Genomic DNA, 18,144 nt, shown 5'->3' on the forward strand with positions numbered 1-18,144 from the left:
TGCCAGTCATATATACGTGCTGTTTTCGTTTGCTTGCCTTTCAGTTGATCAGTAATGTGCTTGCACAGTATCCCAGGCAATATTGCAGTACGTGTGTTTGCTTGATAAACAAAGTGGAGCAATGTTTGTGTCTGAACATAAGGTCAGCGCCGTTGTGTGGAGCAGTAAAACCACGATGGAGGCCCTGCAGAGTTGCTAATGGAACAACTCTAATCTATAATGTTTGCGTGTCCGGGTTGGTGCGTGTGTGCACGCACTCAGCTCCTGTGTGTGTGTGGACACGAGAGAGAGAGCTCACTCTCCCCTGGATGCCCATAGTTTATTTATTGCTCCATGCAGTCATCTGTCAGTCTATTAATTAATTTCTTCATGTTTTCAGGTGAAATCCCACATCTGTATTTATTTAGTCATCTTCAGCTTTTAAAATATATTTGTGTACTCAGACATTCATTTCATATTGTATAAAAAATATCAGCAATGGGTGAGGTTGATTATTGTGATGATTTGCTCTTCCGCTTCTCTTCACCTTCCGTTGGCACCATTGGCTTGCGCGAGTAACATGCTGTGCAAGTCTTGTGTGCATTTTAAATTAGACGTATTATATTTTGATTTAAAGCTTTCGTGACTGCAGGGATTCATATTCTTGGTTCTTTCGGTAAAGTCACGTAGAAGGGAAACAGTAAAATAATAAAAATATAAAACAATAAAATTCTCACGACGTTTCGACTGCAACACAAGCAATCATTATCAGGTGTGAAAACCACAGCAAGAATTTTTTAAAGTGGCGGTTCTTTTAACGTTAGCACCACGGAGAGTGATTTGGCAGTTATTCAGATGGACGAGTCCATCTATGTTCGGAAAGCGGAGGGGGGAGACGAAAATAGTGGATGCGGTCTGAAAGCCACCGTAAGCGTGAACGATCAATTAAGACCCGAAATGGTTGATCAAATCCTTCCATTGATTGCTAAGCCAGAATCCATCTTCTCGGTTGAAATTGTCTCTGTGCTTGTATATGTGGATAGCCTCATGAACGAATCTTTCATGGTAGCCAGATGGCTTGCAAATAACCTCTGTCTTGGAGAAGTCAATGTCATGTGAGCCTACTGAATTATAACAGTGATCTGCCACGGCCGAGGTGTTGGTCCTACCGTGTTTTAGGTCTGCTTTGTGTTCACAAATGCGGTCCGAGAAATGTCGTTTGGTTTCTCCAATGTAACTACTACCACAGAGGCAACTTAGTTTGTAGACGCCAGGGTACTGTATGTCCGGAATCACTGAGGTACCCCCCCTGGTGAGACACTGCTTAACCAATACATACTTCACTTGGAATGGAACTTTCAACAAACAAACTGAGGGCACCCCAATGGGCTCCCCTGTATCTCCGGCTGTAGCCAACATTTTCATGGAGAAATTTGAGACTGACGCCATCCAGACTGCCACTCTGCGCCCAACCTTATGGAAGAGGTACGTGGATGACACTTTTGTCATCTGGCCACATGGCCGGCCTGCTCTAGACCAATTCCTCGACCACATCAATTCCATACACCCAGCCATCAGATTTACCATGGAAGTCGAAAAAGATGGCAAGCTACCTTTTGTCGATGTCCTAATAAAAAAGAGACCTGATGGTTCAATGAGCCACTCTGTCTACAGGAAATCTTGAATAAACACAGATCCAGGTCCGATTCAACACATTACATAAAATCCGTGATCTGGTTCCATCTGTAAAAGATGTGATTCCGGACATACAGTACCCTGGCGTCTACAAACTAAGTTGCCTCTGTGGTAGTAGTTACATTGGAGAAACCAAACGACATGTCTCGGACCGCATTCGTCGACACAAAGCATACCTAAAACACGGTAGGACCAACACCTCGGCCGTGGCAGATCACTGTTATAATTCAGTAGGCTTACATGACATTGACTTCTCCAAGCAGAGGTTCTTTGCAAGCCATCTGGCTACCATGAGAGATTCGTTCATGAGGCTATCCACATATACAAACAGAGACAATTTCAACCGAGAAGATGGATTCTGGCTTAGCAGTCATTGGAAGGATTCGATAAACCATTTCGGGTCTTAATTGATTGTTCACGCTTACAGTGGCTTTCAGACCGCATCCATTATTTTCGTCTCCCCCCTCCGCTTTCCGAACATGGATGGACTCGTCCATCTGAATAACTGCCAAATCACTCTCCGTGGTGCTAACGTTAAAAGAACCGCCACTTTATAAAATTCTTGCCGTGGTTTTCACACCTGATAATGATTGCTTGTGTTGCAGTCGAAACGTCGTGAGAATTTTATTGTTTTATATTTTTATTATTTTATTGTTTCCGTTCTACGTGACTTTACCAAAAGAACCAAGAATATGGACATATTATTATGAGTTGGCAGGTTATGTAGATTAGTGATTATTTTTTTGGTCTCCTTTAATCAGGCTATGGAAATAATTTCAGTTTTCTAAAATACTGTGCATATCCAATGATATTGTCTACCCTGGGTACCCGCAGCATATTGCAATAATGGACCTTTTCAGCCAACAATTGCCTTCGAAATAATTTTGTCTACATTACCTGCCATTACATGGGATGAATTTGACCAATTTTGTTCTTCCATATACAATGACCTACTGACGCAGGGTAAAGTATGTCCATGGTACTGAACCTATTTGTTTATTTATTTATATGTATAACTGCTGTCAGTCAACACATTGCATTTTACCATTGACAACCAAAAAAAATGTCAACAATTCACAAAATGTATCTAGCCAACCGTGCTAATTGCAGGTGCGGATGTTAAAACGTTGAACTTATGAATTAATTTAGATGATATAGTACAGCAGAACTAAAAAAAAAAACAACGTTCAATAACTCTTTGGTTCTTTCGGTAAAGTCACGTAGATATAAAACAAAATAAATTAAATCACGACGTTTCGGGCGCAACACAAGCGTCCGTCATCAGGTGGAACAGCCACAGCAAGAAACAACTGCCGAGGCGGGCAAAAGAGCTGCTTGCAACAAGAGGATACACAGCCAAGAGAGGGGGGGGGGGGGGCGGAGGAGCCAGGGAGGAGAGCTGGAGAGGGCGGGGGCGCTGGGCATGGAGAGTGGTGCTCCGCAAGCTCGGACAGTGCGACAAAATGCCGGGGCTGGGAAGTGAGCGGGGCTGGGAGTAGGAAGGTTGAAGAAAACTGGAGATGCGGATATGAACGCAAACTATAAAGCGGTTAAGGTTTTACCTGGTTAATAACATCCTTCCAATGATTGCTCAATTTGTATCCATCTTCTCGGTTGAAGTTATGTCTATGTTTATATATCTGGATGGCTTCATGAACAAACCTTTGATAGTAGCCTGACGGTTTGCAGAGTACCTTGGTCTCGGAGAAAACAATATAATGAGAGCCCCACAGCGTTGTAGCAATGGTCAGCCATGGTGGAGGAATTAGTTCTGCCGTGTTTCAGATCTGACTTGTGCTCGCAAACACGGTCCGAGACATGACGTTTCGTTTCCCCAATGTAACAATCACCACAGGTGCAACTTAGTTTGTAGACTCCAGGATGTTGCATGTCAGGAACGACATCCTTCACGGATGGGATTAGATCACGGATTTTTGTGTACTATACTGAATCGGACATATTTTTGGTAACGCCTGCTATGTATGGTAATGTGATGGTTTTGATCGGCGTCTCAGGGGGTTGTTTCTCCATGGTTGGAGAAACAGCTTTGCGGATAATGCGGTCCGAATTTCCATTCATCTTAAGGGTCTGGTGTACGTTTGGATCCCTGCAGTCACGAAAACCTCAAATCCAGAATGTTCAATAATCCATAATCCTATCATATCCAGCGCCTCCACATTTCACAGCACCTCCTGCAATCTGTAGGGGCGGAGATTCTAAAATATGTAATTTTGGGGCGGATTAAAAAAATCAGCGTGGCGAGCTTCCAAGAAGCGGCCGCACTGGAACAAAAAAAAGCAGCCTGAATCGATTTGTGTGATACAAGATATGGAGAGAGATTGCACTTCAGAGAAAAAAAAAACGGAGACATATATTGCTTGACAAATGGAGATACAAAGACATGGAGATGCAAAGAGGCAAATAGAGATATGGAGAGTCACAGAGATAGATATTCTTTGGGTCTTTCGGTAAAGTCACGTAAATACCGAAAGACCCAACGAATATGAATTCCTGCAGTCACGAAAGCTTTAAGTCAACACAGAGATAGAGTAAAATCGTGATGCAGAGAAACAAGTACATACAACATTTATTGGTTTTCTTCGCTCAGACTCAATGTGCTAATGTGATTTGTTGCATAGTTAAGGTTTTCTGCTATTTTTAAAAAATGAGACTCAAACTGCAAAAAATAATTTATTTTAGACCCCCATGGCAGATTAGCTCCATTATGGTTTTATTAAAAAACATTGTGAAATTTCTAAACTCTGCAAATTGTTCATAGATTATTGGAGTCGCTAGTTACATGCTGCGTTCCTCCTATAATCCGCATTTTTTCTGCAGATTAATGGAAATGCATGGGTATTTATTGTTGACCAGGCAAAATATTGGGATATGTTTTTGCAGATTTTAGTTTTATTTAGCAGATTAATGGAGTTTTACTGTACTTGCATTTTTATTTACTTTTATGTGAGCTTTTTGATTATGAGAATTCCGTGTTTAATGTAGTTAAGAAAATTGCCAGGCTTGAATGTGATGGATTAGCTATTTTATGTTACAGCAACCCCTGTCAACAGCACATGCTCGCCTGCCATTTAAGACTGCACACACTTTCTCCAGTAACAAGATATTTTAAGCCCCTGTGGAAAAATCATTGCACTTGGCACAAAAACATTTTCCAATCAACACTTTTTAACTAAGGCGCAGCCTGTTTCACTGAACGTTGTGTAACATGTCGCGGTGCTGGAGAGGTTGGTCCATCATCTGAAAGCTCGCGATGCAGTGAACAAAGACGGTCACTGCATCACGCACTTTCAGAAGCTCTTCTGCGGCCGTCTGGAACGCTCTTCCTTCCGATATTAGGAAGCCACTGTGAGCTATGCACTTTTAACTCTAGATTGCAAACTCATTTCTTTGGGAACTGCTTTTTTGTGTTTAGTTTGTTATCCTCCCCCTGCACTTCCGATGAGCACTGTTGGCTATGTATGGTGTGAAAGAAGTTCAACATACATACCTACATCATCTAATAGCCTGCTTGCCTCTCAGCTTGTACCATTTTGATGATTATTCCACATTATGAAACACTGAAAAGCATTTCTTATATGTATTAAACAATTAGTTCCTGCATTTATAGGCAAGTTGCAAATGTAGGTGATGCATGCCAATTAAAGTACAGTGTAAACTAAATGATTTATTTTTACCTTACAAGGTAAGGCCCACTGAGCTATATTGGTCATTTTCAGAAGTGACCTGGCCACAAATGATAGCTCCACGAAGTGGCTTATCACGTGGAAATTTCGAGCAGCCAAATACTCTAAACGCGTGTTGGTCAATGTGGATGGAAAAGCGGAGAACCCGCAGAAAAAGCCACGTAACCATGGGGAGAACATGCAAACTACAAATATACAGGCGTCAGGGTCAGGATCAAAACCACGACCACGGTTATACGTAGGAAATAGATATGATGATAATAATTAAGAATATAATGGTTTATGATCAAAAGATGATTTAAAACATGCTTATTGATTATAATATTGATGTAGATGACACTGATGTAGAATAAGAAGATTGTGATGATGAACAAAAATGATGGTTAATTACGATGATGAAGATGCAGATGGATCATGATGAGGATGATTATTTTCTATATGATTTTGACATGATTGAGGAGGATGTTTTCATCTGTGCCATTTCTGTAGCCAGATTACACCACACGACATCATCACACGACAACTCTCTATCATGATATATTTGTTAGGTTATCCAGGACTACATATATTCCATCATCAGTGATTACTGATTTTATTACAGATGAAGAGAGTATGTTTTAGATAATGTGATAAAAACGCATCTTATCCCTATGTGCGTGAGGTGGGCCATCCTAGCTGCCATGGATAAGGAAAGTGGCACTCGTTTTTAGAATTTTCCATCCACAAGGAGCCGTCATTGTTGTTAACATACATTTTGAAACAATATATCATGCAATGAACATTGCATCCACTGACTCACATTTTCTCTTCGTCAAAAATTACATTATTGCATTATTATAATATATCGCAATACAGTATATAAAAATAATAAAACCCTCAGTTTCCAACGGGGGAACGAATGGATGGGAGGCAGGTGGACCTGACTAGCTTAACGGGTAGAATGGACACAACACATATCACAATCCAAGTTAAAAATAATCAGCCATTCAAGCCCAAATATTGAGGGTGACCTGGAAAAAGGTGAAGAATGAAATGGAGACCATATCTCTTGAGAGGTTGCAGACATTACCCTTTTTTCTTCTTTGGTTCTTTCGGTAAAGTTACGTAGAATGAGAATAAAATAATAAATTGATAAAATAAAATAACACAATAATATTCTCACGACGTTTCGGCCACAACACAAGCGGCCTTCATCAGGTGAAGGGGCGAGACTGTCTGGTAGGACAGCGTTGGAGTGAGAGAGCCACGTTCAGATCATTACTCATTATTTAAACATTACTCTTTGTTTTTTTTTTCGGTAAAGTCACGTAGAAATAAGAAATAATAAATTATATAATAGCGACGTTTCGATTGCAACGCAAGCAATCATCATCAGGCACAGAAGAGCTAATTTTAAGAGAGAGAGGAAACAGAACCGCAGACATATATGCAGACACCTAAGTAGAGGGAGTTAACACAGAGACACAGAGAGAGACACACGTATGGGACACAGAGAGATAGGGTCTAAGTGCCGAGGCCTTAGCATGTGGGGGAGACAAAGAGAGATGGAGAAGTACACTAAATCGAACATGATTTCGTAAAATGTAGGTTGCAGACATACCTAAAATTGCATAACATATACGCCCTACAGATGCTAGGTTTAATCATTTGTTTATCCAAGCACTAATTATAGGTAGTTCATAACATTTCTATGAGCATAGAATTGTTATCTCTCCCATCATATAGAAAATCCAGACTAGGGTTTCTTGAGTGCTGTCATTTTAAGAATTTTACTACGTTAAATTGTCAGCTGGGATTGAGTTACACAACAGCAAGCATTGGGCATCTAGGCTACCTAAATGTTGTGGCAATGATGCCACTTAAACTCTCGTAGCATGAAGCACTTGGTACAAACGAAGCGATCACACCTGTAACTTGAGTTGCCATTCTGGTGTCGTATTATGTATTGCTGAGTTTGTTTATGGATTAGTACAACTAAAACCCCATTCACAGAATAAATGCCCACACGCTCTTTTCTTACTTAGGCCTATGCATAAGATTGTGAATTGTTCAAGTCGCCTTCGCACACGGCTTAAGAAAGCCCACATTATCTCCCGTTAATGCTTGGGAAAATACATTTCACACTTCAGTATTATTGCAATACTTGTAAAATTCATAGAGTAGAAGTATCTTTTGATTTAATATTTTAGGTAAAAAGCCATTATTTTTGCTCTTATCAGGCACTGCAACTCTAATGGTTCTTGGTTTGATTATCTCGAGGCATTTTCGCGTCAAATGGCAACAAAGCGCAAACATTATTTTAACTGTTAAGCGTCCCACACTGGAATTATAATGATCTTTGTATTAATGCCACAGTGTTAGTATGCATCGCCTGCCTGCAATGGCATTTTATTCAAAGCCATTGTTTATGCATGTTGTGGCAATGTAAGCCCAGTAGTGTTCATGTTAAGAGTAAAAACTTGACATTACTTTAGGAATGTTGAGAGCGCATTGCACACAAATCACATTCCAATATAGATTGTGATAGCTTGTACAACACTATACTAAAGAGCTGTAAGGACAGCAAAAAAATACGATCGACAAAAAATATACTATCATTAAAATATGAATTACATATTCTTCCTCCTGTATGCAATTTAAGGCCCTCTAGTAGTCTAGTGTATAAATAAAAAATAAATGTAAGATACATTTGGGTAGAACTAAGGCAAACCACGGAGATTGCTGAGTTGTGGATCTTTGTAAATGCAGATATGGATTAAGTCCTTCCCACATCAGGGGCTTTGTCGATTATGGAGGTTATTTGACCGCACTTGATCATGCTAGTCTTTGTGGGAGGTTGTCAAAGACCAATTATGTCACTCACCAATAATATTAGCCATGGCTAGGTGTCCAACACAAGAAACTAGGCTCATAGTGAACCAATGTGCCACTGCTGCTGCACTGTCTACTGTACAGTTCTGTATTTGACATTAAATCACATATTATTGAGCCCGGCCATGAGCCAATCAACGTATGCACGAAGAAAATAACTATTGTAAACAAAAATATACCCTATTGATATGGAAATGCGATCTTTTGTAATTGTACAATACCTCCTCTCCGGTGATGCAGACTCGGTACACGTTGGCGTGGCTTTCACACACCCAATTGTGGACAATTGTAAACTAGGCAGGTCTGCCATCCTCAATAAAGCAAGCACGGCAATCTGATTAAAATGCAACATGGCCCTTTTACTGGAAGGAGCCTGGAAGGGATGTGTCTCATGCATTTTTCATCATTGCCCGGAGTGCACAAGCTCATTACAGTATTCCCATTTAAAGTACTTTCATTTCGTTATTTGCAATTTCAACATGAACTCGGTACCGTTATGTCCACACATATTGCGCATCTGCTTTACGCCTTGTGCCACATTTGTTACACGTTGGGCAGTGCGTCGTTGTGACACTTTTCGTTTGTGTTCATGCTGAACAAGCTGTGAAGATTAAATGACCATTTTCTGTTGAACTGTTCAAGTGCTGAGAGCAGGTGAGAGGAATTGAGGTCACTGGAATGTTTGCTGCCCTACTTTATTTGGTATTCAGGGAATTATGGTTTTGTGTTTTATACATAAGGCTTTCAGCACGTTCGCTGCATCCTCAGAGCACAACCCCGACACACTGGGATGGCAAGCCCATGTGGGGGCAGATTTGCTGTGTGAACGCTGATGATGGAGCCATATCCCCCGAAGCACTCCTTTTGGCAGCCATAGGCTACACAGGGCACAGAGAGGTGCTTCAGGGCTCCTCGATGACCGAGTGGCCCCAAGCTGACATCGCCACCAATAGTGTCGGAGGGCCTCATACAACAGTCTTTAACAAAGGGATGTAAGGTGGTATTCAGTAGTAGTAGCCATGTTACGTCCACTGCTGGATGAAGGCCTCATGCTGTTGCCACATTTAATTGTTTAAAGTGTTGAATCAGCATTTTCTGCCTCACCAAACTGATGCATGATTTCTGGGTCCTTGAAAATTGAGTCCAATTTCCCAGAGGTTCCATATTGGCCATTGACTCAACCTAAGGGGACCACGGGCATCATTAGGGACCTGGTAAAGGGACAATACCATATCTTCACTCCAGCATCCCCACAACCCTTTTTATGTATTATGTATGTATTTTGAACTTCTGTCACGACAAGTGTCCACCTTTAACAGGGGGATCCTTGTACTGTAATTTTGGTTGTGGCTAATTTGATAGGTTGAGAATCCCTGCACGGCACATATGGCGCCATCCATTTAGTAGGTACGCAAAAACCTGTCAAAACTTGACCCCTCCCCCCCTCCCAGTACGCACGCGAACTTTTTACATCCCCCCCCCCGACCTGCTCAACGCACCCCCCCCCCCGAATCCTATAGAACGGCCGATATTTAATCCACGCAGAAACGATCAAGGATGAATAATATTAACGTGTTTAAGCAAACAATCCACCGCCGGCTGCATTAAAGAATTAAGATGCGTACCTTTACATTTTTTGTCTCGTGTCCTCTAGGTTCAAACGCCGACTGAACCCAGTCGAACATGACGTATTATAGGAGTTTCGTCAACACGCGCAATGCCAGTCTGAAGCACAGCAGCGTGATAGCTCGCAGTCAGGGGTACGATGGCATACAAGTGGCACCTCTCCCACAGTCCCACGTCTCCCGGTAGTATTTGTCTGACAGCTGAATAAACTGAACTGTGGCTCATTTGAAGGCCAATGTAGACAAATTACTATCGAAGCTTCAACCTCCCTCCCCCCCCCCCCGTTTTCTATACATACGTACATTGTCAGTAGACCCCCCCATACGTAAGCGTATGCATTTGGGTTAACCCCCCCCTCCCCCCTCCATGCGTACGTACTAAATGTATGGCCCCTATGCCCCAGTGGAAACATCAGGGGAATTGTAAAGTGGCAATCGACTTTTGCTTGTGCTGTAGGTGTGCACCGAAGAACTTCTGCATGCTGTGGTGGCGTTGTACGACAGTGGTCTGCCAAATGTGGGCTCTGATGGCTTGTACTCGACCGTGTGCGCCAAAGGAACTCAAACCATCATGCTTCTCCGCAACAAGGAAGGTAATTACCCTCCAGATAAGGTTAACATGAGGCCATTTTTTAGGACTTAACATTTCCTTTCAAAAACAGAAGTGCCTGTTGTTTTTTTCTAAGTACACTTAGGGTGCCACGGTGGTCAGTTGTTTCCTCCCTCGCCTTGTATGCAGGAGCGTCATGGGTTCGATCCAGACCCTGACGTCTGTATATTTGAAGTATGTATGTTCTCTACCCCCGTGATCACGTGGATTATTTCCAGGTCCTCCGGTTTTTCCCTCCACATTTAGAATCAACGTGCGTTTAGAGTATTTGGCCGCTATACATTTCCACATGAATAGCCACTTCATTGGGCTATCATTTGTGGCCAGGTCGCTACTGAAAAAGAGCTACTGTATATAGCTCAGTGGGCCTTATCTGCTAAAATACAAAAAATAAAAGTAACTTTTTGGTGATTAAAAACAAGGTTAATTATTGTGACCTTTGTGACATCTACCTTAGCCAATGACATTTCAGGATTAATCACATTTATATCTTACTAGTTCATGAAGCCTGTCTTTGCCAGGCAAAAGTTTTCAATAGTTAACCTGATAAGATTTTTGACAATTTTTATCTTATATTTCTACCTGCGTGACTTTACCGAAAGAACCAACGATTATGGATCCCTGCAGTCACGAAAACTTCAAACGCACAAATATGTTTAAGGGGCACTTAAAAATTTCGGGGCCTTAAAATGTTAAATATCGGATTTTCAGATTTGTACTGTTTGTGTCCTAAAAGTTATCTATTTACCAAATTGCAGCTTCTTACCTTGTCGGGAAGTACCCTAAAGGTTTATGAGACATACAGATTAAGGTCATTATTTATATAAATCATCCTTACATCTTTTTTAGTTTGTTGGTGTTGGCAACGTGGCGGTATCTAACCTAACTTTAGCTCCTTCCACTGGTAAAATTATCGTGACATACGAGGACCTGGTAAAGACGAATACATTATCTGCAAGTATAAAACGACTTATGTGAAGCATTTGTTTCTGAAAACCATGCATACATACCAACAGGTCTGTGTAACTGTGACCATGCAAACCACAGAGGCTGCATTCAAAGGGTGTGCTTGGTACTTGGCAACAGCTGAACGATACAAACCTGAAACCTCTGATAGATTTCCTTTAATTGTCGTGTTGTGCAGATGGCCAGGAGTCTAATTTAATATCCTGACCACTAATGCATGTATTATTGAGTGATCTCTCCAACGTCTGCTTATAAAGGTCACAAAAGACGTTGCCTTAATTATGAATCTGTGGCAACGTTTGTGACGTCGGTGAAATTATGGACAGACTAATGGTCATTAATGATATCACGATGTTTGCTTCCTAGAGCATTAATGCAACCCTTGCTCGATTAACTGGTAATTTTATACTATTTTCAGTGTGATGCAACATAAATCGCAAAAGCTCTGAAGTGCTAATTATCCTTTAAGACGGGGAACAAAATTATACACATACAGTGATGTTCAACTGGTTACTCCACCTGCTTTTTTTTTGCAATATGCAAAGGCGAAATCTTATTTAGTAAAAACTGAACAGTTGTATTTGGGAGACGAATGAGAGCAGCAGGGGGGGTACTTTAAAATCTGGATTGAAAACTCATTTCTTTAGAACTGATTTCTGTGTTTAGTTTCTTGTCCTTCCCCCGCACCTCCGATTAGCTCGGTTGGCTACGTAGGGTGCGAAATAAGTTCAACATACATACATAAACGAGTGAAGTACAGTACTGTATGTCCATTTTGATATGACCATCTTGCACACATTCACATATTTTACATTTTAACTGAAATACGGATAGAATCATACACTTTTACAGCATGGGTACCCTTTAACATTTTGACTTGTGCCATATTGAGGAGCCAGTGGTGAACTTTGTGTGGTATCATTTTAAATCCACACCTTTATGCAGACTATCTTTAATTGGCTAAATACAAATGCAGATTATGAAGTCAGCATGGTGATGAAGAGCTGAGTCATTGGCCCACACAAGATAATGTCAAAATACTCTGTCATACAAAGGACACCCTATATATCTGTAAATGAAATTTTCATCATATATTTGCATTTGTGGGAATGTCACAAACATTAATTTAGAAGTTGTTCAACACAGTCTCAATCCCTCTTTATGCACTTGCACGTGGATGGATTCACAACCACTATTCAATGACGGTAAAAGTATGACTCGATATTATGCAACGATTTTTGAATGGCATCCTGTGCAGCGGCCGTGTGTGATTTTCAAAATGTTGCTCAGGTAAGCCATCGTTCAAAGGGCCAAACAGAAGGTATTCGGATGGTGCCAGAACTCGGCTATATTGGGGATCGGGCAGTGCAGTCCACTTCAACTGCCCAGTGGCCTTTCATGTTCTCAGGCTTTCTGTAGCCTGGAGTTGTCATTAAAAGCACTTCAACCTTTGTGTATTATACACAAATTGGCCTGCACATTGTTTATGTTATGATGGCTTTTTTGCCATTGACATATTTTATTGGAATGTTCGTGTTGGAGGGAAATGTATGTGTGGCAAATTTGAAAAGGAAGAAACACAAAATATTTGAAGTAATATGCCAGGTATTTCTTTCTTAATGTTGTTAATTTAACATATGTATGTATGTATAGCCAACACACTCACTTGGGTAACCAAAGCGTTTATAATCAGTGTATCGGCACTAAACTTATGTAATCTGAAAGTCACATATTTGTGTGTATATATGTGCGTGTGGGTTTTGTTGAATGGAAACATTTTTCTTGGCACAAGCGCCATTGCAGAATCACTACCACTTAGTGGCGAATGGCGGTTGTTTTTGTGTGATTAATGGTGTGGGTGGTTAGCTCACAATGCTGTGATACCAGCCACTCGTGGCCCATTTTGGCTATGCTTATCAGGACCAGTTAGTATATGGATACTATGTTTTAGAGCCCCACAAAAAAGTTAGCAAACTAATGGCACATTACTCCTAGGAAGAACAGATGTGCAAGGCAGTAATGGTCTCTCTGGGACTGGCTGGTAATAATTCTGCAGTATACTGTTTGTGTTTGCATGTGTTACATTTGTTGATATGTAAACATACTATATATGTACTGTATGTATTCATCGGTGTATATTAGAATATTTAAAAAAAGTAATGCTTCCTATGCCTTCAATGCAGAACATGCTTAAATGTGTAGAAATTCAAGGTTGGTGAGCCTTTCATTGGTGAGTACTTTATGTAGCTTAATCATATTGATAAATCGTTAATAGGTTCATTAAAACATGTTTTCCACAATGGAAACATACTTTGCAGTATATTTCTGTGTGGTGTATATACAGTGAGTATGTCTTAACAGTCCAGTAGATCAATTACATGGACATAGGCTAATGAATTTGCTGACAAATAATGAATGTAAAAAATATATATTTAAAACTATTGCACAGCGGAGAAAAGTAAGATATCTGCACAATGCTTAAACTGGTCTGCATACATGTCTTCATTGACTATTCTATATTCCTTGCAGCTTGTATTAAATTAGAACTTATTTCATTCATTAAAACACCCTCAGGTTAGCACATATAGTTGTGAATACACTCTAATAATTTGTGTTAATTTTGTCAAGTTACGTGTTCAAACTAAGGTCCGTTAATTGTAATTTGCAATATGTACCAGCGTTGCTTGGTCAGTAATTGTAATACTTGCATAGCTGAAAAAAAATATTTCGTTGATGAATTGCATATGGTACAAATAATGGCCACTGGAAAGATGTATTAACTTCAGAAATAGAGGACCGCATCAACCACATCACTATGGGAAATTTGAATTCAAAATGGTCACAGCGGTTGGGACGCAAATCAACAACATGCAATAGGAAATGGTTTAATTATTTAAACAGTCTCCGAGCCACACTCCATCTTCATTCCGCTTCGTTTTCTTCTGCGACATATATTGTACAGTACGACTAAAACTGCCTTTTGAATTAATGCATATTTAAACTGGTTCCATGCAGTTTTATGGTACTAATATTAAAAATACTGTAATGCAGATATTAGTATATTTGTCAACAATATTGAAGCAATAAAGACACCCTTTGCGATCTAAATTTTTTCATCTGACTCTTCACTACGATTCTCAGAAGACATTAAGATATGTTAAGACTTCTGAGCCACGGGTAACTGCTTTAGCCACACATGTTTAAAATGAGTCCTCTGTGACCTAGACGACTCAGTTCATGCCCTCCTTCACTACAGCTACCCATGGTCACTTATTTTTTGATAATTATCTCATTTTATACTCACGTGGTTAACATAATGGATTAAAGTTGCCCACTTGCAGAGGTAATGTCATTGTCACATCTAGCAGTGAAAAGAGATTGGCTGGGATAGTTTTTTTTTTTTTATCACTGCTGCAAGTGCTGTTTGTTGATAGTGGTAATGATATTCAATCATTGTCATGTTAATAATTTTCATTGACCACGATCTGTCCACTGCTAGATAGAGGCCTCCCCAAGCTGTTGCCATCATTCAGTCTTGGCAATGTAACTACCCCACTGTATTCACTCCTCATCTCCACGGGGGGTCGTACTCTGGCGTGTGTTCCCTGTTTTTTAGCTGCCACTGTCATTATCCTTGACTGCTGGCCATGATCTCTTCCCGCAACGTCTCCTCAAAGTGTCTATGTTAATACATAAGCATATGCAGCCTGTACACACACATTTTTTTTCCATGATGAATATTTTCCTGTTTTGTACAGCATCCTGAGATGCAGTTTATACATTATTTCAACAAAAATGTATTTGGATTCATCTTCTTTTGGTTCTTTCGGTAAAGTCACGTAGAATGAGAATAAAATAATAAATTGATCAAATAAAATAACTCCATGGCTAATGTTCTCAAGCAGTTCCAGCACAGACACTGCTTTGAGATCTCGAAGCTTAGAGACAAGTCATTGTGCTGCCACAATCAATGTTGTCCAACTGTTCCACACATCAGTTACTCGGAGTGCAGTGATACAAAATAATAAATTATGCAAGACTGCAGTTGTTGGTAAATTATGGTTTTAATGTTGAAAAAAAAATATGAAATTGCTATACTGAATGGTCCAACGCCGAGAATATGATTCCAGCTTTTATTTTGTTACATTTATCTTGTCTTCCTATGCAATTTGATATTCAGTGATATGGTGGAGCTGGCACTGTGCCACGGCTCAATACATCAGATCCCTGAGCCTCCTGGACGCCTCTGATCCCTCCTGTTGTTTTAATACATTTTTAATACAATAGTGATGCTGACAGTATTCATTTTTACTGTTACAGTTTTTTTCTCAACTTAGGACAGCTATAGCGCCTAGAGATGCAAACACTGGCTTCAGTCTTAGATTGTCTCTAATGAGGTTATTGGCAAGTAAAATTATAATCCGCTAATTTGTGTGCACATAATGTAATCTATGACATTGTTTACATAGGCGGGAGAAAAATTGCCATGCAATACTACATTACGGTAATTCCCATTTCTGACTGGTTGCAATGCACACTAAAATATGTTATTGTGTTGAGCTGGGAGCGCTTTCTCGAGGTCAAAGTGGTCACCGCGTAATAATTGGAATGTTGAGACTACTCGAGATAAAGTACAAGTTGCCGAATTGTTCTTGTGTAATGTAGCTCTCAGAGACACCGTCTTGTTCTTTATGTATATTTATTATGAATAAAGTCCGCTGACAACTTAATGGGTAACCGCGAGTGACTATATACACTTGGTGTAATTAGACGACTCTATTCTGAGTCAATGTAACTCTAGCCTTAAGACTACTCGAAGACGATAGAGACGACCCGTTCCAAGATGATGACGGCGACGGCGATTCCCCACAACAACAGCCCCCAGGTCCAGTTTGCGCCGGCTCTTATCCCTCGCATGACCCGGCCACGCCCCTATTCCTGAACTCTTGCTCACCGCACCTGGCTCTGTCAATCTCCGCCCATATTACACTTTACGGCATTTGGGTCCCGTGCTTCCCCTCACGTCACCCTGTCAATGCTCGTCCCATCAATCATTAGCACGTTAATTAGTAATCATGGTCCCCCATGCTGTCCCTCTATCGCCCCGTACTGTCTTTACATCACCCCCCCCCCCCCCCCCTCTTAAAAATATAGCCATCCCCAGCTAACACGATTTTAAACCAACTTCTCCTAGGCCAAACCTTACATTTAACACAATGCTACACAATCTTATAAGAGCAAAGAGCATGAAAAAGGAACAACTTACTCAGAAGAAGAATAGTGCGGAAACCACAACCAAACCAACAATAACAATGTGAACAACGCACGCAACGCAACCCCCGCAATCGTTACTTCAAGCATCGGACATTTTGAACATGCGGTCGCCCAACAACACACAATGCAAAAACACAATTTCACAGGCAATCCGTCACCGAAATGTCAACCCCCTTGACCGAGTCCGCAATGCCGGCCCGTCTCCCCGGGTGGGATTTTAGCTTTCTTCAGCCAATGACGGCTTGGCCACCAGACCAGGGGGGTCAAAGTCCTTGAAGGCCTGCCCGGGAGAGGCTGACAGGTCCTCTGCCGATGGCGCCTTGCGCGTGGTGGGCCTTCGGGGTTCCCCCGACATCAAGGGCTCAAGAACTGCGGGCGGCACAACATAGTTTCCTCGGCGTCCGATTACTTCGGCCAACCACCCCGGCCCGTCCGACACACCAGACCCCGACCGCACAGACACTGGAGATGAAATTTCCAATCGGGGACGCATGTACGGCTTCAAGCACGACGGGTGGACAAACCAGCGGCGGCGCCCTACCTGTACGCGCACAAACTGCGGCCGTCTAACTTCAACGATTTCCACCGGCCCTTGCCATGGCCGGTGCAATTTGGGGGATGTGTGCAACGGCACCAGTGGGCAGTGCAGCCATGCTCTATCCCCTACCACCCATGGCAACACGTGCTCGCGACAGCGCACATTCTTTTCGTTAGCGGCCTGCGTCCTGGAAGTGTTTTCTTTAGCTGTCTCGCGTGCGTCAGAAATCCGATCTAGCGTGACCTGCAAGGTCGCTGGCAGAGAATGCTTCTTCCTTCCGTGGAACAGACCCAATTGGACGTTCACTTTCGCGACCATACATCAAGAAAAATGGGTAAAATCCTGTAGAGGCATGAGGGGCCATCCTATATGCTGCCAGGACCCCAGGGATGTGTAGGTCCCAATTTGTCTGCGCCTCGTCAACTGCTTGGCAAAGCATCGACGTTAGGGTTTTGTGAAGGTGTTTTACCATGCCATCCATCTGAGAATGGTAAGGCAACGTCCGGATCTTCTTTGTGCCTAGCACGTCACAAACTTCACGTAACAACTTTGATGAGAAGTTCTTGTGCTGGTCTGTAACGAGCTGTTCGGGAGCCCCCTTTTCCAACTAATAACCGTGCAAAAAGGTTTTGGCTATAGACTCTGCCTTCTGGTCGGGCAGGGGCCAAGCCACCGGCCACTGGGAGAAATACTCTACCCCAACCAGAAGGAATGTATTACCTTTCTGCATACAGGGGAAGGGCCCCAAAATGTCAAGCGCAAACAGCTCATTAACTCGGGACACGGTGATGGACTGCAAGGGGGGTTGACACTTTCTGGCTGGTGTTCTCCGGCGCGCACAAGCGGTGCAGCCCTTAACAAGGTGGTACACATCTTCTGACA

The 18,144-nt window shown here is 41.7% G+C and overlaps 1 protein-coding gene across 1 annotated transcript in view; it reads left to right on the forward strand.

Annotated features, from left to right (window-relative positions):
* Window positions 1-18,144, forward strand: part of LOC116945907 (uncharacterized) — a 65,257-nt gene that overhangs the window by 11,044 nt on the left and 36,069 nt on the right. The window contains exon 2 of the mRNA XM_032960576.2: window positions 10,332-10,467. Coding sequence (XP_032816467.2) covers window positions 10,332-10,467 — 136 coding nt within the window. The remainder of the gene's footprint in view (window positions 1-10,331; window positions 10,468-18,144) is intronic.

Source organism: Petromyzon marinus, chromosome 25 (assembly GCF_048934315.1).
Source record: "Petromyzon marinus isolate PM22_M1 ecotype Great Lakes invasive population chromosome 25, UKy_Petmar_22M1.pri1.0, whole genome shotgun sequence".
Lineage (NCBI taxonomy): Eukaryota > Metazoa > Chordata > Hyperoartia > Petromyzontiformes > Petromyzontidae > Petromyzon > Petromyzon marinus.